We start from the raw sequence: 25,517 nt of genomic DNA, 5'->3' as shown, positions 1-25,517 counted from the left end.
TATACCAACGATCTAAACCATCTCTGCATATACCTGCTGTAGCCTGCTGAAGTGAATCTCTGACACCTGGCGTCTCGGCGTTGAATAAATCCTTCAGGAAAAGTCTGTCCGTAACCAATGAAAGCAGGAATGGAAACTTATAACTCCAGCTTGAAGCTCACTTTGTGGCAGGAGCTCATTTACCGTTATTACCTCCACCAATCTGTCCTGGAACAACATGACTGGACTGTTAGCTTCATCGTGAAATGGTAAATGACCAGCGGAGCATGCAGCTAAACAGTGGGCAGCAGGGCAATAACAGTTTTTAAATGGCCCGCTTTATTGTGAGGGGTGCGTTTGATATGCTGCAACAAGTAAAGTAGGTCATGTGTGTGAGTGTAGCAGGGCAACTGGTTGTCCAAAAAATGTTAGTCCCTAAAGAATGAGATGCTCTTATGTACTACTGCATTTAAATTGATTTTAACAAAATGAATAATCAACAGTTGAAAAGGTAAATGAATGAAAATATCCATATTGTTGGAATTTATTTTTTTATTTTTTTTGACAGTCTCTTGGTGTCGTGCCAACATTTAACTGGGATCAGGGTTGGGAGTAATGTTAATTAATTGTCAATATTTTTAAATCTTTAAATTATAACAAAGACTATCTCATATGATATAATCTTTACAAGATGAACAAAAAAATGATATTCGGTATCAATAATAGGGCTTAATCTGTCGATTATTTTCTTAATGAATTGACAAATCAGCCTTTAAACTGTAAAGAATAAAAAATAAAAAGGCTATCAAGTTGAAGTATTCAAAGTGCTTGCGTTATCCTCAACAGTCCAAAACACAAAAAATATTCAATGATTTAAAAAAAAGAAATTCACACATTTGAGTTTGGCATTTGTGCTTGAAAAAATGTCTTAACCTTTAGAGAACGTTCCCCTACCGTTGTAACCTTTAGAGAACGTTCCCCTAACGTTATTTTTTACATTCCCCTAATCTTTAAAAAAAACTTTAACAACCATGGTACCAAAAAATAAATATATATTTATATAAGAATCAGAATCAGTTTTATTGGCCATATAGACACATACTGTACAATAGAGACAACATACATATAGGCACATTAACACAATATATTGTATAAATGTAGAGTGCAAAGTAATAGTGCAAATGTAGTGTGCAAAATGCATATTGGAATGATAAAGTATGTAATGTGTAGGTGAATGGCCAAAGTGGGGATGACCCCACTTATCAGCAGTTCAGGAGAGTGATGGCAGTGGGAAAGAAGCTGTTCTTGTGTCTGGTTGTTTTTGTGTGCAGGGATCAGTGTAGAAGATGGCCAATAGCTCTTGTGGTAGGCCATGCTTCCGTAGTTGCCGTAGGAAGTACATCCTCTGCTGAGCCTTTTTAAGGATGTTAGACTCCCACTTCAGGTCCTGGGAAACGATGGAGCCCAGAAACTTGAATGAGTCCACCTTTGACACTAGGCTGTTGGATTTTGTGAGGGGGGGGGGAGCACTGTGGGGTCCTCCACGTCTGCTGCAGTCAGCGCGGGAAGTTTTTCTTGGAGGCCGCTAGAATAGCAAGTAGAAGCAAAGTTACAAGTCAAATTAAAACCTCTTATCAGCCAAGCTAACCATAATACTGATGTGAACAATAAAATAACACCTGCCTGTTATAACTCTGCAGATTGTCAAATGTGTCCATCCGCTGTGCCATGGGGGTAATGGATGTCCTCATGGCTATGGAATAATTAATGGTTTTAGTTGTTATACATTATATACTTTCATATGTGAACAACTTAAGTGAGTCTTCTTGCCTCTCTGTGTGATGAGTCACCTCCCTCTGTGTGATGAGTTCTGTTGTTTACAACACCAAAAATGTTATGTTACTCTCAAGTTCCTTGTCAAGAAATTGTATTTAATTGGAAATGGAAAATTCAAAGCCACTGTACCTTCAACTGGGTCCCAAGATGAAGTGGCAGACCGAGCTTGCGTTACAATAGACCCATCCAGCTCTGGGCGACTGGCTGGTTTCCTGTGTGGTGTTGACTCATCTAAAAAGTAAGTAGATATGAATATCGGTCAGTTCATTTATGGTAGGTTTCTTGCACATGCCATTGCAAAAGATGAACCTATGCTGTTACATTAGACAATCGCAAAAAAAAACAAAAAAAAAAACACTTACATGCAGGTGGTGGAGGCAGTAACATCTGCTGACCTGAAAAAGGGCAGGAAGGGACAAACGCATCAGAACAGTGCAGTGATATGCATCAGGTTGAATTTCAGTAGTTCCATGGTAGGAAATATGACTCTGGTTTCTTAAACGCATGCATAAATGTTAACTTACGGACAGGGCTTCCAGACACACGCTCCGTCCTGAAATGCTTTCTTGCTTGTGGAATGGATTCATCTTAAATAAAAGACCATACAATTTGTACTGATTGCAAAAAATAATATTTGAAGTGTAAATAATAATACATAGTCTGTACTTAAGGTCTTACCATGATTATCTAAATAAACGATGGATGTATTTAGACAACCAAGGAGGTGTAATCATTATGTCGTGCTAGGTTAGCCTGCAGTTTCGTGAATAGAGCTTCTCTTAATACATCCATGGCTTTTTATCTCTCATCCACGTTACAGGCTTTACAGCATACATCCCTCGGATGTATCCTAAAATAATAACATGGATGTATTAATAGAACATATGGTGAATTACAGCCTCCAATTTGGACGTGCATTCAGTGAGTCCGACTGAGTTCAGCTCGACTCGCTGTATAATGCTGGCAAACATGTCGAGCTTTCTTTAAGTTGTTTACCAAGTGTAAGTGTAACGGTTGGATTTGTACACTGAACTGAGTTAGAAGTGAAATGTGAAATGAAAGAAGTGAATTTTCTTAGTTGTGAAAAATTGTTCTATTGATAGATTCTTGTTTTAAGTATTTTCACATAATACAGTTAAAAAAACGAAATCAAGCACAAAAGTATTGTTTTTAACAAAATTGTTATCAGCCTAAAAATAAATATAATATCTTACTTAGATTTTATAAGACCAATCATTTTTGAGTGAATCTAAATCAAGTGACTGCAAACCATTTATATGCTACTTCAAAAACTTAAATGGAGCTGGTTTAAATAATTATTTTCAAAACCGCACTCAGAACAACCAAAAACAACCAAAAACAACTAAACGGGAACGTTGTGTGGAGGTACAGTGCAACCACAGGAGAACGTTTCAGTTGGTTGGTTCCCTTAACGTTTAGGGAACGTTATAACCATGAGGGAACGTTCCCTAAATATTAGTTTTTAGTCTGGTTCGAACTAACCTTTAGGGAACCAGAAACTAACGTTCCCCAACGTTCCCTGAACGTTTCCTAAAGGCTCTGTGTTAGTGGGGTTTCTGTTTTGTGCTGTGCAGGCTGACACTTTTCATTTCCGCCACCAGGTGTCAGTATCAGCTCACAGTCAGTTTACTGAGCTAATGACAGATTTTCCAACCAGCATGTTTCAGCAACTTAAAATAAAAACACAGATCAAATTATTGTGTGTGTCCAACTAAATGTACTGCTTTAAAATAGTATATTAATAACATATCTTAAAGACAGTGAGTCTTGTTTGAGCTGAAGATCCTAGTCAGGACTGGTGCCATGCCAGGTCAGGATGTATTGCCATTATTAAGTGCTTTCTGTTGTTTGTTTTACAGTGGTTGACTCAGGCGCCAGATAGGTAGGGTTGGCAATACAATCACAATCAAGAGGAAAAGTTTATTCAATCAACGGAAAGCAGTTGAGCTCAATACTGTGATTGTCTGACGCTTTTGATGTTGTTGCACAGCACTTAACAGATATTAGTAAAGTAACACAAACTCTAGACATTCAAATATAAACTTATTTCATTAAGCTGTTTTATTAAGTTATGAAAAGAAGAATATCTGCATCACATATCAATGTTGTTGGCCTCAGTCATTCTTACATGCATTGCAAACATGTTAAAACAGAAAATAGGCGAGTTCACTATTTGTGTTCAAACACCTCAGGGTTTTTGGAGCAAACAAACATTTCTGTTTTCTCTTCTATGTTCTATGACCTGAGTTCTCAGATGGCGGCAGTATATTCTAATGAGCCTGCATGTGACATGAGAAGGGAGCCAAATCTGAATGACTTGTTGAATCCCATGTTTTATGATCGAGGCAGCCCATAAATAACTGACTGGGATTTTCTTCTTTTACAGTTTGTGGCTTGGTAGGCACTCCAGATACCCAGATGTATGTGCACAAGCACTAAAAAAGTGATTTCTTTTTAATGATGTCCCCTTTAAGACTTGAGTCAAGTCTTGTGATTAAATCCTCCAATGCAGCAATGACTTACGAAAAAGTATCTACACACCTGAAATATTAAATTGCTGTATTAGAGCTTTTGTATGGGCTTAGTTTCAATTATGTAAAAACACTAATAATATAATAATAATAATAATAATAATAATAAGTTTTGAATGGAAAATGTTCAAATACTCTGTCTTACATGGCAGCCTTCAGAGACCTGAAATACTTGTTTTTCATTTGCATTTGGCTTCTGAAGACTTGACTGATGTGACTTGACCAATGACTCAAGGACTTGACACTTAGCTTGGGATCATTTGAGACTTGATTTAAGATGTGAACTTACCTACGAAGACTTTAAAACAGCATCAAACAATCTGAAAACAAAGCCGGAGTTGAGCTAGAGGGGGAACTCCATTCAATCATAGTTACATTTTGGCTTCAGCACAGGAGAGACACCTGATGAGTCATAATCCTGACTGTGGGGTCAGATACAATTTTAACATCAAACACTGGGAGTGTCTAAAGACTTGGCACGGTCTTTGTGGGTGTTGTTTATAGCTCGTTATTGCATGTAAAGGCAAAGATTCACAATGAAAGGTGGGGTGCAGAAGATGGTGGCAATGAAGGAAGTGAGTTTTCTTTTATTCATTCCCTTGGCAACCTGCTATGGGAATGATGTTCAATCAAATGAATGCATAACACAGCCAGTTTAGGGAATAAATCATAGCTGTTTGATGATGCTGTTGTGAGATAGATGTGGTATTAATCTGTAGAATAAGTAAATAATGTGTTTCTTTGCCCATAAATCAGAGGAGCTTTGTGTATTTCTTTGTGTATTTGTCTGCACACAAGAGGTTTACAAAGATTAAATCTAACCTTCCACTTGTCTGCCAGACCTGAGCAACGTCTGAAACCTTTTGAGAGCAATAATCCTGTGCTGTTCAGTCTAAGTTTTGTCGTGTAAAAATAGACAATGCTAGTCCATGGAGAATGCATGTTTTCCCAGTCTAGTTAATGCCATCTGCCATCTGTTTGCAGGTATGTGCCTACCCATTGTGGACATGGTAAATTTGCCACCATGTGACCCACTACTGGGTTTAAAAGCTTATGGCCCAAAAGGGAAGGGCACAGTATACAATTCCCCATTGAGCCCAGTCAGAAGTACACATCAAACTATCTGGGTAAGTCTCTCTTCGTATGTGTTTTTAAACAGTGAATGAAGACATGTGGGTTCTATTTGGCATTATTATATCAACTCAGGCTGTTGTTGGTGCAGTATCACTCACCATCCACCTTTGAATTGGACTTACTTGTGCAGGTGCTGCATCTTAAACATGTCAGACACAGAAGATGCCCCGTATGAGTGAGTAAAAGGATCATTTCTGTAGAATAGAGAGCAATGGTAACAAAGTGATGCTAGAACAGATGGAATCAATTGTAACAACAATATTTTTGATGTGATTTTTTCTTCTTTCAGGGGACAAGGTAGGTCATTTTGTCTGTTCATGATGAGCCTTCACAGTTTGCACTTGAAGTTCATAGGCTGCAGATTCAGACAGCTGCTTGTTGTCAGTAAGACATTCTGACCGGCTAGATGCTACACAGCTGATTCATGTCAACGAAAAGCATGAATATTGTGATTATGTTGCATGTATATGTATCAGAATTGTCTATGTTTAATATACTTGTATATATTTTAAATATTTGTTCTTGTATTCTATCTTATTATTATTCCATGTATATTGTATGTATGTATATTGTATCCTATTTTATGTATATTCTGTGCTGTGTGACTGATATTTTGCAGCTGTAACACTGTAATTTCCCATTTTTGGGACCAATAAATATCCATGTATCTTTCTATCTATATATCTATCTACTTGTGAAGTACATTGCCATAGCTGACCTCTGCTCTTTACTTCTCTTTGTGTGTATGGCGTGAAGGGGACGAGAATGGTATGTACTCTAACTCAAAAAATATCTATGAAAATAATATACTAAATGCTTCAACAACCATGCTGGTTGTATTTGTTCTGCTACATTGTTACCTGCTTTACACACTTGAGCTTTGCATTTAAAGTTACTTATCACACTGCATCTGTTAAGCTGGTGGCTTCACCATACAGCATACTGTATTTTTGGCGTGTTTGTGCCACTGTAGTAGAAGCAGCTGTTGTCCGTGAGCTTTTCTGCCAGATTGACCTTTGTCCTCTGAGTCAGTCCTCTCTGTCTGAGGCTGGAGACAGTTTACCTTGGATAAACATCCCAGTGGAACTGTCCTTTCAATTCAATGGGTCGCCATCAAAGAGATAAAGAGTCATACCTCTATTTCTGTCTCCTTTGTGAGGCTGTCCATGCGGGCCACTGTACAGCCAGACAATCTCACATGAAACTAAGCGGCACCTGTCCCCCTCTATGTGGAGTAGAGTCACTGTTAGAGAGCCATGTAGGTCAGCTTGTGTTCTCAATAGAGGACCTTGGGGACAGCCATGAGGGACAGCCAGCGACACTGAATGCAGGTTGGCTTACCTTCGTTGCAGTGGAAAGAGGTTGAGTTACGTAAAGGGACTCTGACTAAAGGCCCAGGGTCACTTTTTCCCACAGAGGCCCAATGTGCAGAGAACTGTTGGGAACAAAAAAACACAGCACTTTAACTACTTTGAAAATAGTGCAAGACTAAATGCAACTGTGGGAAAGCTGCTGGCAATGTTTTCCCAAATGATATCCAAATTGTATTATTAAGATGGAAATTGGAAAGTCTTTGTCTGCACAGTTTCATTAAAAAAAAAAAGAAAGGAATATTTAAATGTGTCATTTAATATCTCCATAACCAGTAACTGCATATTTAGGGAATCAGTAGATCCCCTGACTAAATATTCAAATGCAATGACTTATATACTATAAGAAAATGAAGTACAAGTAAGAACATAAGAAAAAGCTGTGTACAAATGTTTTTCAATTGAAATATTGTCCAGGTTTTGAAGGCACCGTCAAAAATACAGGTATAGGTTGCAGAAATGATTTAGATCTAAATGCTGTATGAGATTTTGACATTGTTTGCTTGCTAACTCTACATGCTTGCTTCGCACAGAAGAGGAGGAGGAGATGGTGGAGGAAGAGGTAGCAGAGGAGGAGGAGGAGGAGGAGGAGGAGGAAGAAGAGGTGGAGAAGGAGGTAGAAGGTAGTATTGCTTATGCTAATATATGTTTGCATGCCAGCTATAAATAAATATGGCTTTATTCTTAACACACTGCTGACAACCATGTAGTCTGATGACACTACACGTGTAAAAAGAATATATTGTCACTGTTAGAGAAAAACCATGTTTCTCCAAAACCTGCCGAAAACTGTTTATGACCTGGGAAAGTCATGTATTTAGCTTCATGATAATACAATTGATACATACTTGCACTTCACACTCCAAATTATCACACAGGAGATTCATGATTTTGCTGGGCAGTGATTATATGTAAGTCTGGGATGCTATCTCTAATACTATCAATTTACCTGTATACCTCCTGAAAATGCAGTTATAGTTAAAATGTCCATTTTGAGCCGCGCAGTGCAGTTTATAAAGGTACATTCAACACCTACATATAAATCTGAAATCATGTAGTGGCAGAAGAATTGCCTTTCTTTGTGTCTTATGTTATTTACTTATGGACAGGTTTACTCTCTGCCTGTTTTTGACTGGGGTGGAGACAACACATGAGTTATCTGTGATGATAATCTAAAGCCTGCTCTAAACTCTCAGAGAGAAAACACGCCTGCATTCTCTGGCTAAGTCCATCAGCACTGACAGGAGATGGTCAGCTATGTTGCCTCAGTCAACTGCTATGTGACTGTGATCTTTCCAAGTCAACATGTCATCAACTATGACACTGGTGTTTGTGTTTATGACCTGCTAAAGCAGAAAGGCTTCGAACAAAATAGCTATTCATATTAAGAAAGCTTTTTTTCTCATTTTTATATCAAACTATACTTAAAACAATATATTGGCTGACAATAATCACTTAAGACACATTATTATGACCATTTTCAAAAACCTTACTGAGAATCACCTGTGACCCTGTTCATCAGTGTCATATATCTCTACATGTCTGTGTGAACTCTGCCTTTACAACTTCAGTTTATGTTGACTCTGCACTGACGCTGTCATACTTCAACAGATGCTGCAGTGGAAAGTGAAGGAGGTATTGACAGGTTATTTATGAAGTACAAAGGTCATGTATGTGGGACAGAGGAAAGATTTAGCTCTGTGGGGGTTTTCATGCATGAAGGGTTTCCTCATAAACTAAAGATCTTACTTTTCTTTTTTATTGATACACAGAAGAGGCAAAGCGCAAGTTAAAGTAAGAAACAAAATGAAATACAATTCTTTTGTGAGAGACATATTCAGATGAAACAATAACAATTTTTTCCATCCTCCCCCTTAGGCCTGGTTTTGTGCCCGGCTTGGCTCCTCCCAAAATCCCAGATGGAGAAAAAGTGGACTTTGATGTGAGTTCATCTCAGGACTGATACACTTGTAACACAGTTACAAGCTGTCTTAACCCTTATCCTCGGGTCAAATTTGAACCATTTTCAAAAAGTTTCTATATCAGAAATTTGGGTTTCTTTCAACCAAATTGTCAAAAAAGAATAACGTGGATGGTTCCATACAACACTATTCACAAGTTAAAAAAATCATGATCAGTTCACTACTTGCATCGAATCTGGGTGTTTTATTCAATTTGATAGCATTTGAAAAAAAAAATGAAGAATGTTGAAAAAAGTGACAAAAATGTCAGGGAAAAAAGCTTTTATAAAGTAGGGGGAAAACAACAAAAAGGTCAAAAAGCGCCGAAAAAATCGACAAAAACATCAGAAAAAGTGACAAAAACGTGGAAAAAAATTACAGAAACGTCTGAAAAAACATTTTAATTTTAAATTTTGACCCAGAAAAACTAAAAGTCGCATGGTCGTGGGAAAGACAACACAAGGGTTAAAAGCTGTCTTTTTTTTCACATTTCGACTTCTTGCTATGATTTCAGGACATTCATCGAAAACGAATGGAGAAGGACCTGACTGAGCTGCACACTCTGATTGACGCTCACTTTGAGAAGCGTAAGAAGGAGGAAGAGGAGCTTCTTAACCTCACAGATCGCATTGTATGTTCACATCGCACTCTTCTTCTGCAATATAACACACGTTAAGTCACCCAATTCTGTCGTGTAGGGATGCACCGATCTGATGCTGATATCAGATATCAGGCAGATACTGACTCAAATAGCTGGATCGGGTATCGGTGACGTAGCTGATCTATTTAATTAAATTCTATGTTTATATACTATATACATTATATATAAGTTTTGACCGATTTGTTGCTACAAGACGATTTAAGATTAAGATTTTTTACGAAGTTGCTGGTGCACGATTTACCATATCGGGTCTCAAAATGTATGCTTGGTGCATCCCTAATTATAGGTGTTCTCTTTTAGTTACATTTTGAGTTTATAGGATTTGTTTTGTGAGAAAAAAATGTATTTTCTTTCCTACTTCAGGAGACACGCAGGTCAGAGAGAGCAGAGCAGATGAAGATAAGGGCAGAGAGAGAAAAAGAACGGCAGAACAAACAAGCTGTATGTATACGAAGACACCTAACACTTACAGAACTGTAACTAGATAGACAAGCTTTCTAAACCCTGCAAGAAGCTGTCAGCCTTAGAAACATTTTAGAGACTGGCTTTTAAACATTGTGCCATTTAGTTGTACTACCCCAGGCCAATCCCACCTATTAATTATTCTTAAATTCAATTAAACCAACATCAGACAATGTCACTCATCAAAATACTGTAAATGAATGACTAAATGTAGCCTACCATGACAGGAAGAAAAAGCGAGAAAGGAAGGGGAAGAGGCGAAGAAGAAAGCAGATGATGATGCGAGGAAGAAGATGATTCTGTCCAACTTGAGTTTCACTGGATACAAGGTGAAGATTTTCTTCATCTTTAAAAATGTCATAAACAAGATAGAGGCAAACATCCTGTGTATATATGTATATATACACACATTGTCACATTCCTCTTCCTGACCAGACACAACCTGGGGAAAAAAAACAAACGGAAAGAGAAAAGAAAAAGAAGATCCTAAACGATCGACGAAAAGAGTTACACGTTGATCACATGAAAGAAGACAAACTCAGGTAAAATAAAACACTCTCTCTCGTCTCAATTCATTCCACATACTTTCCATGATCAATCACTTTCTTGTCTGCACCGATGCAGGGAAAAAGCCAAGGAAATGTGGGAATGGCTACGCCAGCTGGAGGCCGAGAAATTTGAACTTCAGTATAAGCACACTAAGCAAAAGTATGAGGTACGATATCAGATACGAATTCTTGTTGTGTCATTATTGATGTGTACATCATCACCAACCTGTCTTTTGATTCTGGGATGAAGGCCAAAATATAAACATACCATGACAGATGAGAACATTTAAGGCTTCTTACATTCTTACACTACACAATGTGAAGTACCAGTTTCTGTGGAAGTGGAACTCAGCCAAAGATCACTTGTGTATGAAATAATGATAAAGTAGCAGAAGAAGTATACAAAAGTGCAGAGTGAGAGGTTTAATGTCTACTGCCCTACAAAAGCAGAGAGCTGTAATAACAGTTTACTAGATTAGTTGTAATATCTCAATTTTAGCCCCCCACACTGTATGTTGAACTAATTAACTTGTACAATTGATTAACCTATAATTTAAAGCATTAAAATATGTAGCATAGCAGAATAGCAGAGTCAGCGGTTGGCTAGTTTAGCAGGACTAGCTAGTTTAGCAAGAGTTGCCTCATTTTTTTTTCTCCATCATGGTGGGGTTCAGCTACTGAACTCATGTATGTGGAACTTGTCAAACTAAGATACTAACATGTAAGATCAGTAAAAAAGAATTTCTCAAAATAAAGGAAACAGGTTGGGAAAAGTTGATCAGTTTAGCTACAGCTAACGCTAGCCGTGGCTATCACATCAGCTTACTTAAACTTAAGCAATTGAGAATGCCTGCAGTTTGCACATTTTATATGCTGTTTTTTAGGGCACATTTCTATGGCATAATCAATTTATTAAATGGTAAAACAAATGTCAAAAAGTCAGATTCAGTTTTGACGAAATACAGACCAATTACTACGTTTTGGCTTCAGTACATGTCAATAAACTTTTAATCACATCTCTGCACAGGTCACCGTGCTGAGAAACCGGGTCAGTGATCATCAAAAAGTGTAAGTCTATTGTTTATGAATGCTCACATTAGGGTGCACATATTATTATTTTTTATTTAGTGCCTTCTAACATATGTACATGGAAGAAAGAAGAAGTGCTTCAGAAAATTTGTTGTCAAGTGTGACATAATATCACATATAGCTTATGCAGTACCACCTATTCAGCTATTCTTCTCAGTGTTGAAAAGTAGGTAGGCCTACTTTAACCCAAGTGATGTAGTAGGCTACAATTTTTAGGTACTTAGCTATACTTGAGTATTTCAATTATCTGCTACCTTATACTACTACACTCATTTCAGAGGCAAATATTGCACTTTTTACTTAACTACATTTATTTGATAACTTTTGTCACTAGTAAGTTTGCAGATTCAGATTAATAATACAACACATACTAGTATATATAGTATATAGTAGATTCAGAAAGGCAGAAAGTAACAATAAAGTAGGCAATAATCAATAATTCCCAGCTGAGACTCTTAAGCCTGCCCTGATGTAAACATTCACCTACTGACCTCATCAGGTTTCCACCTCCTGTTTCACCTTCCCTTCAGCTTCTCTTGCTACACTGATCTCTATTAGTTTGAAGCGGCTTCAGTTGTAGCTGTTAGTGCCAGCTGCCCGACAGCAGGACTGAAGTTCCTGAGTACCCAAACAGGACCGGGAAAACAAAAAGGGGCAAGCACATGAGAGGTGTTTTGACAAAGGGCAAGCTGGGGTATCTGAACAACATATGCACTAAGTCTCGAAGGGATGATGGGGTTGTGATGAAAGTACAACAGCTGAGAGATCTTAACTGCTATTTGATATCCTCTATTGCCATCCAATTCCTGTGGATTCTTCCTCCTGATCCCATGTAGGCTGGTCTGCAATGAGGGTCAAGGTCTAAACAAAACTTTAACAACTTGATATTGGGTTTCCTGCTGAGTATGATATTGGCTTTGCAAACCAGTAATACTGTAATACTGTCACTGATCATTTCAAACGAGTATCGCGTTGCAATTAGTATTTTTATGCTATTCAATTTCAGAAATCTTATTTCGACAAACCATGAAAACATAATTTGTTACAGTTTTATATAAGATGTATAAACGTATATATTCATAGGGAAGCTGCAGGGATCAGGTACCTCAGTGGCAACAGCAGATAAAGATAGCAGCAGACTATTGGGTAGCAAATCCTTTTACAACAGCAGACAGCTATGAAAAGCTATCAGTGAAGTCCAACAGAAGCTTTTGGTAGAACAGTGGTTCCCAACATAGGGGTCGGGACCCCTGGAAGGAGTCACAACACAAGCACAAGCACAAAATCCTGTTTATTTTTTCTCTGTTTGCTATTTTCCTTTTGAAATTCTGCATAATTTTGACTCTTCGTGCCGCTAAAACTATTCAAATGAAATACAATTATGAAAATTGTCATCTGATAAAGGAAAATCACTCTCTGATTGAGCTTCTCTCAAGTCATTGACATGCACCCTGTCATGAGGAATCCCAACAAGCAGATATTGCTTTGTGGTAAAAGATTTGGGTGCTGTAGAGAACTGAACCGCATTGGGACAAGACTTTACATTGACCTGATGGGATTGTAAAAAAGAAAATTGTTTTAGGATGCCTTATTAAAGAAATTCTGGTCTGCAGTTGTTCCATGTAAGTGCGAGAAAACATTGAATGGCCAGATTCTAAACTATGAGCAGAAATTGCTGCAAATAAAAGGTTAATGACAATGAATCCAAATGTTAAGACTGTTAAGAGAAGTTTGTGGTCTCATACAATGGTGAGCTGATGTCTTTCTGTGACAAATTTCAAATGCAGCTACAGAGAGTGATTTCTTTGCATCAGAAGAACAGATTATTTTATTTATTTTATTCATTTATTTTAACAGAAGTTTAATGGAATCAAAAGATAAATTAGGACTTGCGACACAGCTTAAATTTTAGGGTTCAACACAAATGCATTTTCAATGGGAAGCTAATATACAGGGTTACGTTTGAATTACAGGTTAGATCTCTGTGTGACAGATCTTTGCTGACTTTCACTTTATTCACTATTCTCAGTTCAAAGGGTAGCAGAAGTAAGCGTGGCCTGAGGAAGTAACAACCGACATCAACCTGAGGGAAACTGTCTACACCTGACATGTATTGCAAGTAACATAAACTGCATAACAATGTAAAGGATAACAACATGACAAGATTGTTAACTCTAAATCTATGTCCTAGCACTAAATCTGTCATTTTTAGAGTACTACAATTGAAGTTGAGAATAATTATTTGGTTCTTGTGTGTACATGTTTTGTGGTCGCAATGAATAAAAAACAACATTATTTAACAAACCAGAAATAACGCCTCTTTGTTTGAAGTCTTTGGTTCCTTCACTTGTGGGAACTTTAGGATGAGCACTATCTTGTAGGTAATTATAAAAAGCCACACCTTCTATAATAAGGTAAAATTGTCTTTGACGAATCCAGGCAGCCTTAATGCGAGCCCGCAGTATTACCGGTCCTCTATAAATGACCACATATGAGCACATAAATCTAGGCCTCATAAATCTAAGTATCACCCATGACACCAGAATTCCCTCTTGGCTGTTGGGTGGATTACGTGGTTTGAACTGGGAAGGACCAAAGTTGAAATCTGGGAAACAATCACATAATGCACCGAGTGCAACTCAACAACAGCTGCAGTATCTGGCTCTAAGAGCTAGTTCTTAAGCCTCAGAAAATAAATTATAAGGGCGCAGTAAACAGAATTTGGAACCTGCCCAAAAGCTTTTCAAACTCTGCAGCCAAAAACCTTGACGGGTGTGACAAGACGTGAGTTTAAGAAAACTATGCTGCACCAGTGACTTTGACAAATGACTGATAATGTACTCACATTTCCAGATTTAGTGACACATTTACAGCTGGAAGAGTAGATCTCTGCAAGCTTTATTTATTACACTTTTTGGGACAAAACAAATATTTCAGGATCACACACATACATATGAAGAAAACAAATGGATACACACCACCAACAAAAGTTGTCTTTACTCAATGTAAACACACATCACTGCTATATACAGTGTCACTGTTTGTATATAAACGTATGAAGTGCAACAACAGAAACCGTTTTCTGTAATGTACTTTTTTTTTTACAGTGTTGTGTCATGATATTAAAACAGCAACCTCAGTGAATTATAAAATCTAACACCCTTATGTTATTATGTAATGAAGCAAACCCATGGTAGAAGATTGCAGACATTAAAAGATATTTGAAAGCAGTTAAAACTAGAAAAGCAAACAATGACATTCTGGTTGCTAACATGGTGCATCATATGTTTCACCTTGTTTTCTTGCAAAGGAAAAGTAACCTGCCTTTACAGGGCTACTGTATGTGCATGGAAACATGATATGGTACACATATTAAGACACTTTGTAAGTCTTTGTGAAATGGGTAAGGATGCTGCTCAGCCTCAGTGTGTTTACGTCCCGTAGATGTGCAGAAGACTTGCAGGTGAGTTACTCTGGGGAATTACTTTCAGAGATCCGTTTAAGCGAGTCAAGTTAATCAACAACTTGAACCGACTTGTGTGCTGCCATGGTGATGTCGTTCACAAATGAGGACTTGCTCATCCCTTGCTGCAGGACAAATAGTGAAGAATAAATCATTGCACAACCTCAGTAACCACACTGAACTGACAGTAAGTGACACATTGATTTCTTGAGTCGGTGTTGAAATGTGTGTTATAATGCATCATGCTAATGTGCTGTTGTACATGTGTGAATAAAGTCCTGCCAGTGTTCCCTCGAACCTGAGCTACTAGATTCCTCAGCCGTATCACTTTCTTTCTCTGGGCATTTCCTGACGACGCTATCTAATACTAAAACTTCTACCCCTGTTTATCAGAAATACCTGAGAGAGGTGTAGACACTTAAATTGAAGGTAGAAAATCAACAGGACACACCCAAACCCTGACAGATCTTGGCAGACAGGGTTAAGCTTCTACTCACCTTTTTTAGGAAGCTTTGTAAATCTTTATCTGACCACATGTTGTAGAGAAGCAGGGCTGCAGCTTTGCTGGATTTGGGGAAATAGCTTAATAGAGGGAAAACAACTGTTAAAGATCAGTTTGGACTTGTGGAAAATCTAACATGCATGCAAAATGTAATCCCTGGTGAGTCATAGGTATTTCCCATTATCTTGAATAATCTTATCTATTCTTATACATACATGTTCACAGGCAGGCACATTGTCTTCTTGCTCACATGTATGTAACCTTACCTGTTTTGGCTGAGATCTTTCAGTGAGTTAATCAGGTTGTTGTTTAACTGGTGCTTGCCCATCTCAGGTTCCTTCATAAGCAGGAAGTTGGAGGTCTGACAGACCATGGCCAGTGTGTCGTCAGACTCATTTCCTTCCTTAGTGCCTGTGCTGAGGATGCCCAGCAGCTCTGGGAGGGCTTTACGAGCTTTAGTAACAAGGCAAACAAAACCCACAGGCTATTTAACTCAAGCACACACTTGTAAAACTGCAAATGATTGATCATGATAATGCAAGGTCAAGGTACTGACTCAAATCTGACATCTACTCTGAAGCCACAAATATTGTAGATTCTAAATACATTGTAGTATTATGCTTAATCATATTTATGTTTGGAAACAAGCAGGGGATATGGTTGTTGTTGTTTTTTGCAAATGAAGAGAAAACACTGTTTGAAAAACATACTACATTGCAACTGTGTCTTACCTATGGCATTGTGCAGGTTTGGGTTCTTGGCTAGGTTTGCCACCAAAGCCACTGTGTTCTTCTGCATGGTAACTTTATTAGATTTCAAAAGGGGACTGATAACTTGCAGGCCATTCAGTTTTTGCACAATGGTCTGGCTCATTACACCGGAGACCTGTAAATACAGAAAACGATACAAACTAAGAAAACATCAGTAATCAATATCAAAACATGTATAAATAAAGTTGACATACAGGATTTACTGGTAGAAAAAAATATTTACAACGATCATTTTAAAGTTATCCAAACTAGTGTGAAAATAGAAATCAAATGTATTATTTTTTTTGTCCTGGTCAGTGTGTAACAGCATAACTTTTATAACTTTTTCTTACAACGCCTTCATTTGTGGTGAGGTTCTGCAGGGCTCCACAACAGGCTTCCTGTGTTTCTTCTCGCTGGCTGGTGCAAAGCAAAGTGAGGTAACTCTGCAGAGTTTTGGAGTGGATCAGCCAACCGGCCCCATTAGGTTGTGGATCCTCAACAACCGGGAAGTCAAAGTGGCGCTGAACAAATAAAAGGGAACCATCATAGTCAACGTTATATCATTTACTTCCAAAAAAAATTTTTTGGAAACATATTATCCTAGGAAACATAAGATAAATCAGAATGATTTCCAAACACACTGTGTCATGTAATAGATAAAACGTTGTGTACATTTTAACACAAAGCAAAATATAACACCTTCAGGAAGTGTCACCGTGTCTCCCTAAGTCTTTGAAAAGCTAGATTGTAATTACCGTTATAACTGACATAATGTTGGTACCATCAATTAACAAGTTACACTGAGGATTAGGCTACATGACAGACAGACGCACTGACAGATACTGTCTAGACAAACTAATAAGCACTTGTAGGAAGTGTCAACAAGTATTTCTGATGTGCTGTCATAATAAAAAAGTAACCCTTTAGCCCTGGTGTGCTGTGCACCTTCCTTGTCTCACCTCTTGTTCTGACAACTTGTTTTGGGGACTGAAGCAGCCGATGGGGCCGGTGTCACCCTGAATGTTGTCCCTGTTGACAGTCTTGGCCAACGCTGTGATCCTGCTAAACAGGGCTGGAGCCTCGGCCTCCAGCTGGAACGTCAGGTTGTGCAGGATGCACACACAGTTTTCTACAGACTGGACAGGTAGAACAACACACAACATAAGGGCGCATGTAAGACTCACAGAAATTGCGACACCAGTGCTAATGCTCAATAACCCTCAATATCTTATGAAATATTGTATTGTACTTTGTCCCTTCCCTGATAGCTGTAAATAATTACTGAAAATAAAGTGTCACTGCCTATTGTGCATTGAGATATTTAGCCAATTATTAAGCTGTAATACAGAAATAAGTTATATTAAATTACAAACATATTTTACTGCCTGTACAGCACTGCCACTGCTGCAAGAAATTCATAATTACACAAATTAAGCAAATAGATGATAGGTTCTTTATTATGCTATTTTTAAGGTTAATTTAGATATATTTGGATTTACATGTACAATGTAAAAAAAAACCCCACATTTTTCACACTGTCTATCTGAATATACCTCTGAGATGCTCCATTTTAGCGCCTGTCTCTTTAAGCCCCCCTCTTGAAAAGGTAGAGTCTGCTCTGATTGATCAACGATCAACAATGGTCCGCATCTGTGCTCTCAGCGTCTCTGTACCACAATTGCAGCCGGGGAATGACTGTAATGGCACTATCTACCTATATATAGTATAGTTGTCATCACAACTGTACGGATGGCCTGGCGGCTCGTTTAATGGGCACTGTTTCTGAATACGGGCTGTGTGCATTTCTCTGTAGATTGAGTGTTTTGATTCTTTCACAGTATTTATATAGCACTTTGACCTGCTTTATCAATTGAAAAAAGACACGGAAATCTCTATTTTCACAAAACATGTCCTTTAAAGACTGGAGCAAAATAACAATAACATTTGTTGCATTAAATTATTTTGTTGTGTCAAACGAAGTAGTTATCCCGCTTGAGAAGTCTTGTGCTTCGTAATCACAGACAGTATTAAAAGAACTTGTCCCTCGCTTACCTTATCATCTGGGTTTCCTGCATCCACACAGTCTTTCACATAACTGACCAAAGCGTCGACCAAACCTCGACATTTTCTCATCGTCTGTCTGTTGCTTTGCTTCGTACTGCTTAGGTTTCTGTTGAAAAAGAAATACAAGATGTTACACAATGTTTAGATGCATGAAAGAGTATACACAGACTTGAAAAAGGAGTTGGGGATTTGGAAAAACTTGTCCATGCTTTTGTCTTCAGTAGACTACTGTAATAGTGTCTTTACAGTTCTCCCTAAAAAATCAATTGGACAGCTGCAGCTGATTCAGAACACTGCTGCTCGAGTCCTCCACTAAAACCAAGAAAGTAGATCACATCACTCCACTTCTGAGCTTTTTAAACTGGCTTCCTGTCCCCAGAGTCAAAACTAAACAGGGAGGAGCAGCGTTCAGTTTTTATGCACCACATATCTGGAACAAACTCCCAGAAAACTGCAGGTCCGCTGCAACTTATGTAAAGCACTTGGAATTGCCTTGTTGCTGAAATGTGCTATACAAATAAAGCTGCCTAAGGACACACAGATATTCTAGGCAAACACATAAATTGTTTTTATATGAAGATACAGACTCTGCAGCCTGTCACTCGTGCAGGTCCTTTTTTTTTTTTTTCAAAGGCTCAGCTCTGACAGAAAAGCCTATTCATTGGTGCAGAGAGGCTCGTAAGGATTTGAAAAGACAATGAAGGGTCAAGTTATGTACAGCAAGAAAATAATTTATATCAATGGAGGGCAGATTGAATATTAGAAACAGCAGCCAGTATAATTCAATACATACAAACTCAGATCAACAGAGCCTCTAAAATGCCCTTAAAGTTCAATCCACATCTCTGAAGGCAGAGCTTTTGTATTAAACTACATTAGTTTTACCTAAGTGTACCTTATAAACTGGCAACTGAGTGTATGTTCTGGACCTATGGTGATGAGGTTTAATCTAAAAAAATGACACATTTTTTTTAACAGAGGTGACTTAATAAACTGTTATTGTGTTGCTCAAAGGGCTGGATTACTTTTTTTTTTACTTAATAGATTAGCCTATACGAACTTTCACTTTATTGTACTATTAATTTATCCAGGTCCCAGTCTATAATGTTCATCACAATGAACTAAAATTGCCTTTTACCAGAGAAAATCTCAGTCGTTGCCACGATTCTTAACATCATGTTCACCACACCCCCCCAAATGTAAAAACATCAACATGTTGACAGTGTGCGAGCTCACTACTATTATTATTGTCTTTGGGGCACGTTCACATCATCCGCACCACATTGAAATCCATATCTAATTCGGGCCTTTCAAAAATGATAATGGAGCAAACCGACTCTTAACCAGTTTTGTACTGACCTCGGCTTACCACAAATCTTTTCAAATGCACATGAAACTAAATAAATCTCTCCAGGAAATGGCATGCTTTTAGGAAAACATTCCTAAAAGCATGCCAAAGTTATACACAATTCCCTGGTGCATGTTTGGTATTTACAGCTGTTGGAATATATGGATGGCATGTATAAATATATAATAATGTGTTTACTGCTTGGTCCAGAGACAATACGATACAACTTTATTGTCAGTTTACACTGAAATTCATTTTGCGTTACCGAGCAAAAAAAGAAAAGAGAAGTACACAAAGAGTTAGACCAACTAACAGTTACATTAAGATAGTACAAAGATGAAAACATATCAACAGCTACACATAGGCGATAAGAGCCTTAGCCTTATGAAAGCTAAAGCAAAGACGCTGGCATGATATCGGGCGCTCAGTTGGATCTTTTGCTTACCTTAGACATCCGGTGGCGTTGAAGAAGACCTCAGGGTCTTGGATGTTACTGCTGGTCTGCTTAGGACCGGTTGTGTAAGGCAAGATCACACTCTCCATAAGGACAGGCAGAGCACTCTTTAGCAGGTCTGGCTTCAGGCTGTCTACAGAGGACAGATTCCACAGGAGACCTGGCAAGAAAATGAAAAACTCTGCTGTTTAAGCAGCACCTCAATCAAATATGTATTCACTTCCTATTGTAAATATATAAAACATCATTATCACGTTTTTTTTTAGGTTAAATGTGTGTGTCTAATCTATCAGATGTTTTCATTACAGGAAACCCTGATTTAAAACTTCAGATCTTTTTTGGATGTTTGTAATGTTCAGATGCAAGCATGCATTAATCATTTAACACGTTCCGACCTAAATCAACATCTGGCTTTATCATACAAACAGTAGCAAGGTGATTTTGGCAATATGTTTCAACACTTCACTTCAGCACTCGAGGAATAGCTCAGTGATTGACAGCAGGATGTTATACTCCACACAAGAGGCTCTCTGTCTGACTTAGGTGTGTGTATTTACGCGTATGTATAATGTTGCATATTTCAAAGCTAACTTGCACCTGTCAGCTGTTTCTGTATCTCTACAGAGTCTGTATCTCTGAGCAGAGCCACAGCCTCCGTGATGCCGCCCGAGCGATGTATCTCCTCCTTGGTATTGTGGCTTTTAAAGGACAGGTTACGGAGGGCAGCCAAGGCTGTCTGGTTGACTTGTAAACTGGAGCTGCGTAGCAGATTCACCAAGGGATAGATCCCTTTGAGCTTCAACACCTGCGAGACGAGAGGGCTTCAGTAGTTAGCACAGTAATAATTTACCACAATCTCCATGGTAGCTATTTATTCCATACATAGCTTATAATGGCTAGAATGGATTACAATGAGTTAAAAAATACTTCGCTCTGAGAAATGGCAAAGTTAAAACCTATGTCAGCAGTAAGGCTGCAATAAAAACTGGGAAAAGTAAGCCACTGCCAGGGACCCTCCAAAAAACCCAGGTTTACTGCATGTTAAAGATATAATCCTTAAGATTTTCCATCTGTCAACATGATATGAAGACAACAAGACAAACCACCTCCTCTTTAGCCTTGTCGTCGATGAAAGTGTTGTGCTGTATGTAGGAAGCGCCACAGTGCTGATATGTCTCATCCTCGTTGGAAAGAAAATCTACAGCCTCCTTCATAGTGATGTCAGCAACACTGTTGTCATTTGACCTGCAAGGGCAGAAAGCAGTCCAAATGTTATTTAAAAACACAGAGCATGCAAGAATCATTTGTACATTGAAACATTTGATTCATCATCATCGTTCGAACTTAGGAAAATATGGCATGTGAGTCTCACTCACCTAGAATCTCCTTTGTTATTCGGAGCACCCTCGGTAACGGGAGGCTTCGAGAGTGTTTTGGTCACGTCAACTTTGCTGTACACGAACTGGCTGTTTGATTTGGTCTGACCTGTGCCATTCATAGTGTGCAGAGGCTGAAGCTGGGATGTGGTGTTTGTTTTAAACTGACTGGTGGCCCTCTCTGTCCTGTACGTGCCCCTGTTGGAAATGAGTCTCTGCAGAGGAACAGGGTTTTTTGGCATGGAGAGCTGCCGGGCTCCACCAGGCTCGCTACGGCTGGTGTAGGTCTGACCGACGGCCATGGAGCCGACCGGGGCGTAACCTCTCTCATATTGATAGGTAGAAGCTGCTGTGTTCCTCTTCACACTGGATCCCTTTATGTTGTTGACTAGTTGCCGATTGTTTTTCTCTACGCTGAGCTGCAGAGCCAAAGAATACATGTGTTTGCAATAAAGAATCACTGTGTCGTGTGAAGGCTAATTTCACCAGTGACTAAGCAAGGAGACAGAGGGAGTGACATTACACTGGCAATGGCAAATCACATGTTGAAAGAACTATTTTGGTGTGCAGCCCTGCGGTTTGGTTATATGGAGAGCTGTCAGCTTATGGGAGAGGCTGGTAAAGAAGAGACAGAAAGTATCTGGAAGGATCTGGAAACAGGTTTTTTAGAAGAAAAACAAATACAGAAAAGTCAACAGGGGACAACAAATCTTTGAGCCAGTTTCTTGTTATTGGTAATAGGCTCCCACAGTATGGTATACACAGTGCCGTACTAAACTGCCAAAGAAAATTCATGCTATCATGTGTGCTTCTTGTGTTATTTCTGCAAAAATGACGCATCAAATAGTGGTGAAATATAGCACTTTCACTTTGATTTACTGGGAATGACAAGGCAGTCGGTTGTGATGTAGTTCCCTCCAGACCAGATAAATATAGACTTTTTAGATTATTTAATGTTTTCACATTTACTGATTTCAAAGTTGCAACAAGTAGTCAATTGTATGATTAGTCAGTAAGTTGGTAGAAATGTTAGTTTTTTTTACCTGCAACTATTTTAATAATCGTCTTAGGCCTCTTCAAGCTCACATGCCAAATATTAGCTTGTTCCAGGTTTTTAAATGTGAGGATTTGCTACTTCTCTTTGTCATATATGATAGTAAATTATTTTTTTTTGACAGTTACTCGGACAAAACACGCAATTTGAAGACGCCACCTCAGCCACTATAATGGCCATTTTTCGGACACTTTATAGACAAAACAATTAATCAATTAATTAGGGGAGAAAAATTGTGATTAATCAATAATGAACATAGTTGTTAGTTGCAGTCCTAATCTAAATGTTGTTTCAAAAACGTCTACATACTGTAATAAAAAATGATTTAAAGATGTCAAATAAGACAAATCTCAGCTTTACAAAACACCATGTGTAATTTGTGCAGAGTTGTAGAATAAACTCTCTGACACAATCCTAAATGGTAGCTACGTCCCTGCCTCAGACTCACATTATTTCCTCTATGACAACACTGTGATGATAAAACAACCAGAAAAGTCACTCTCGCCAGTCAATGGTGTGATAAAAATATAGAGACGCTCCATAACTTACAGTTTTAGAATTCACATAGAAGAGGCCTCCACTCATTTTGCTGGACGGTGAGTTCGGAGCATCTACGAACACGGAGTCATACGGAGGGGCTGAGGAGAAATGTGGAGGGTTATCCATTTGATATCTATTCAGTTGGTCTGATATGTTCTTTATGCTTAAAGATAATAGTGTCCATGTTGTATTAAAAGAGGAATTCAGGTCCTAAAACAATAAAATGTGAAAGCAGCCAACACTTTAGACTGGTACAGTAAATAACAGGAAGCAGAGGCCCAAACGTGGAAACATGAATTAATGAAAGTCTGTATAGATTATTGCTTAATGTACAGGTAAACGATTGTTTGTTCATTGGTTTTTCACACTCAGAATTACAAATCACACTGAAGAAATATAAAATACATGTGAGGGCGTTGTAGAAACCTGCAATGGCTTATGTAAAAAACAAACAAAATAATATCTACTTTATTAATCCTGAAATCACCAGCACATTTGAAGTATTAGTGTTCAAAGGTTTCATATAAAATAAGTGTAGAATTATATTAAGAAAAGGTCACACTACAAATCTTATTATTGATAATCAGCATATTCTGTTGTCATTTTTCAATCAATATTCACTTGTGTTCTATATTTAGATAGAACCCTATTTGGTTGTTTTTTTTAAAAAGACATTCGGACATGAAACGAAATGAAATAAATTATTCAGATTTTAAAATGTTTCATCCCAAATTTCTTATACAGACAGCTGGTGTCAGGTTTTAAGAGTCTTCCATTTGTTCTTTTTCTTTAATACATTCTTATTTGTTTTCCTTGTAAGTCACTCTGGATCAACATGCTTTGGGGTGAATTAGATTCAGAGTTGAATGGGCCAGGGCCGTAGCCAGGATTTTAGAGATTCTGAGGTCACGAGAAATAATTAATCATGAGTCGGAGTCCCCACAACCCCCCAGCAGAATAAATAAATACATGTTGTTACTTATTTGGTATCTTCTAAATCAGCTGTTTAATTATATTTGTCTTCAAATTCCATTTAAATGAAGCAGCTCTTTAAAGGAAATTCCCCTGAAAATCGACAACTGCAACAAGAGCTTTGGCTCTACTTTCTCTGCACTATAATTAGACCCAGAGAACATCTATTCTTTCTAAAGAACATCCTGGGAAATTACAGAAAAAGTTATATAAAGCATTACAGGTTAACTTCCAAACATAAAAATCTATGTGCTATCCACCAGTGCATATCAATTTAGGTTCACAATGCATTTTGGGTCGCCCAGTTTTCAAACTGTAATTAGGCGAGACTCAAAGCTGAATTTGGCAGATTTGCCGACTTTGACACTGAGAATTTCCCACAGAACCAGAGCTTTCATATTCAGGATATGAAACGGGTTTCTGTAAAATATGTAATCATCGTTTTGCTTGATTTGTTTAATTCTATGATGGCTAAGGATCTTTTTTTGCTGACTTTTATGTCGACCGAACTGTAGGTGAGAAAGCTAAATGAGACGTACATAATAATGTTATATAATAATACAGTAACAAATATTTGACTTTTGATTAAATAAAAGCATGTCAACAAACTCTGGCCCTTAATGTGGTTCTTATTTTCCAGTGTGGCCCTTAGTGAAACGGAGTTTGACACCACTGGTCTAAATGGTGTTTCAAAGCCTTCTCCACCCTGCCAGAAATACTGAATCCTGTACGGAAAATACTAAAATCAGCCAAAATAATAAAAAAAAAAATACAAGGTTTTCTCTTTGGTCGTATGTAGTTGTATGTACGGCCCTGGCCCTGGTGTACTGGCTGCTCTTACTTGTTGGAGATAAAGAAGTAGATCCACTCCTGCTGCTGGACCTCTTGGACTTGGTCCTCCGGATCATCTGCACTTGTTCCAGGACGCGCTGTTGGCCTGATGGGGACTGGTTACCGGACGGCAGAGCCAGCGACGTGTCGTCCATATTCCCGATGGAAATAACCGATTTCAGCGGATGCAGACTCGTCATTTTTTTTGTTAAGTGTCCGGGTGGCCCAACAAGATCCAGAGTAGGCAGTCAGCTGCGGCAGTCAGTCGGTGTTACCAGAGAGAGGATTATACATGCGTACCTTGTCTTGCACAATTAGACCGCGCCCATCCAGGCACAATAGACCTACACAACTCTTTGCACTTTCTCTTAATAGTCTTGCCCTATTTTCTACAGTCTCTTATCTTGACAAATACCACTCCTTTGGACGTGCAGATTTTCCCCACCGCCAAACACTACCTGAAGTAATACAAAGTAACCATTCACTCAAGTAGACCATGTCAACAATTTAGGGTATTCAAGTAATAAAATAAAAGTGAGTTTATCATCCACTGAGTTTAGACCTGTTCA

General features: G+C 38.3%; 2 protein-coding genes and 1 long non-coding RNA gene across 3 annotated transcripts; 1 reads left to right on the top strand and 2 right to left on the bottom strand.

Moving 5' to 3' along the window:
* Positions 1-1,668: 1,668 nt before the first annotated feature.
* On the bottom strand, positions 1,669-2,410 carry LOC144516298 (uncharacterized). The gene is made up of 4 exons (XR_013501830.1): positions 2,340-2,410; positions 2,178-2,210; positions 1,945-2,046; positions 1,669-1,849 (listed from the first exon to the last, which is right to left on the bottom strand). It is a non-coding gene; the product is annotated as an uncharacterized LOC144516298 (long non-coding RNA).
* Positions 2,411-8,647: 6,237 nt separating this feature from the next.
* On the top strand, positions 8,648-13,894 carry tnnt2b (troponin T type 2b (cardiac)). Its single transcript, XM_078249066.1, has 9 exons — positions 8,648-8,665; positions 8,750-8,813; positions 9,347-9,463; positions 9,857-9,934; positions 10,183-10,284; positions 10,391-10,497; positions 10,580-10,670; positions 11,531-11,571; positions 13,622-13,894. Exons 3-9 carry the CDS (start codon positions 9,365-9,367, stop codon positions 13,659-13,661), a joined length of 558 nt encoding a protein of 185 aa, XP_078105192.1. The 5' UTR covers positions 8,648-8,665; positions 8,750-8,813; positions 9,347-9,364; the 3' UTR covers positions 13,662-13,894.
* Positions 13,895-14,469: 575 nt separating this feature from the next.
* Positions 14,470-25,305, bottom strand: pkp1b (plakophilin 1b). The gene is made up of 13 exons (XM_078249065.1): positions 24,959-25,305; positions 23,155-23,243; positions 21,552-21,970; positions 21,282-21,420; positions 20,773-20,980; positions 20,167-20,335; positions 18,362-18,479; positions 17,269-17,445; positions 16,660-16,830; positions 16,289-16,442; positions 15,824-16,010; positions 15,553-15,637; positions 14,470-15,180 (listed from the first exon to the last, which is right to left on the bottom strand). The coding sequence occupies exons 1-13, from the start codon at positions 25,146-25,148 to the stop codon at positions 15,106-15,108; spliced, it is 2,181 nt and encodes a 726-aa protein (XP_078105191.1). The 5' UTR covers positions 25,149-25,305; the 3' UTR covers positions 14,470-15,105.
* Positions 25,306-25,517: the final 212 nt, after the last annotated feature.

Source organism: Sander vitreus, chromosome 4 (assembly GCF_031162955.1).
Source record: "Sander vitreus isolate 19-12246 chromosome 4, sanVit1, whole genome shotgun sequence".
Taxonomy (NCBI): domain Eukaryota; kingdom Metazoa; phylum Chordata; class Actinopteri; order Perciformes; family Percidae; genus Sander; species Sander vitreus.
The sequence above is the reverse complement of the archived record's forward strand: the minus strand, read 5'-3'. Positions and strand labels throughout refer to the sequence as shown.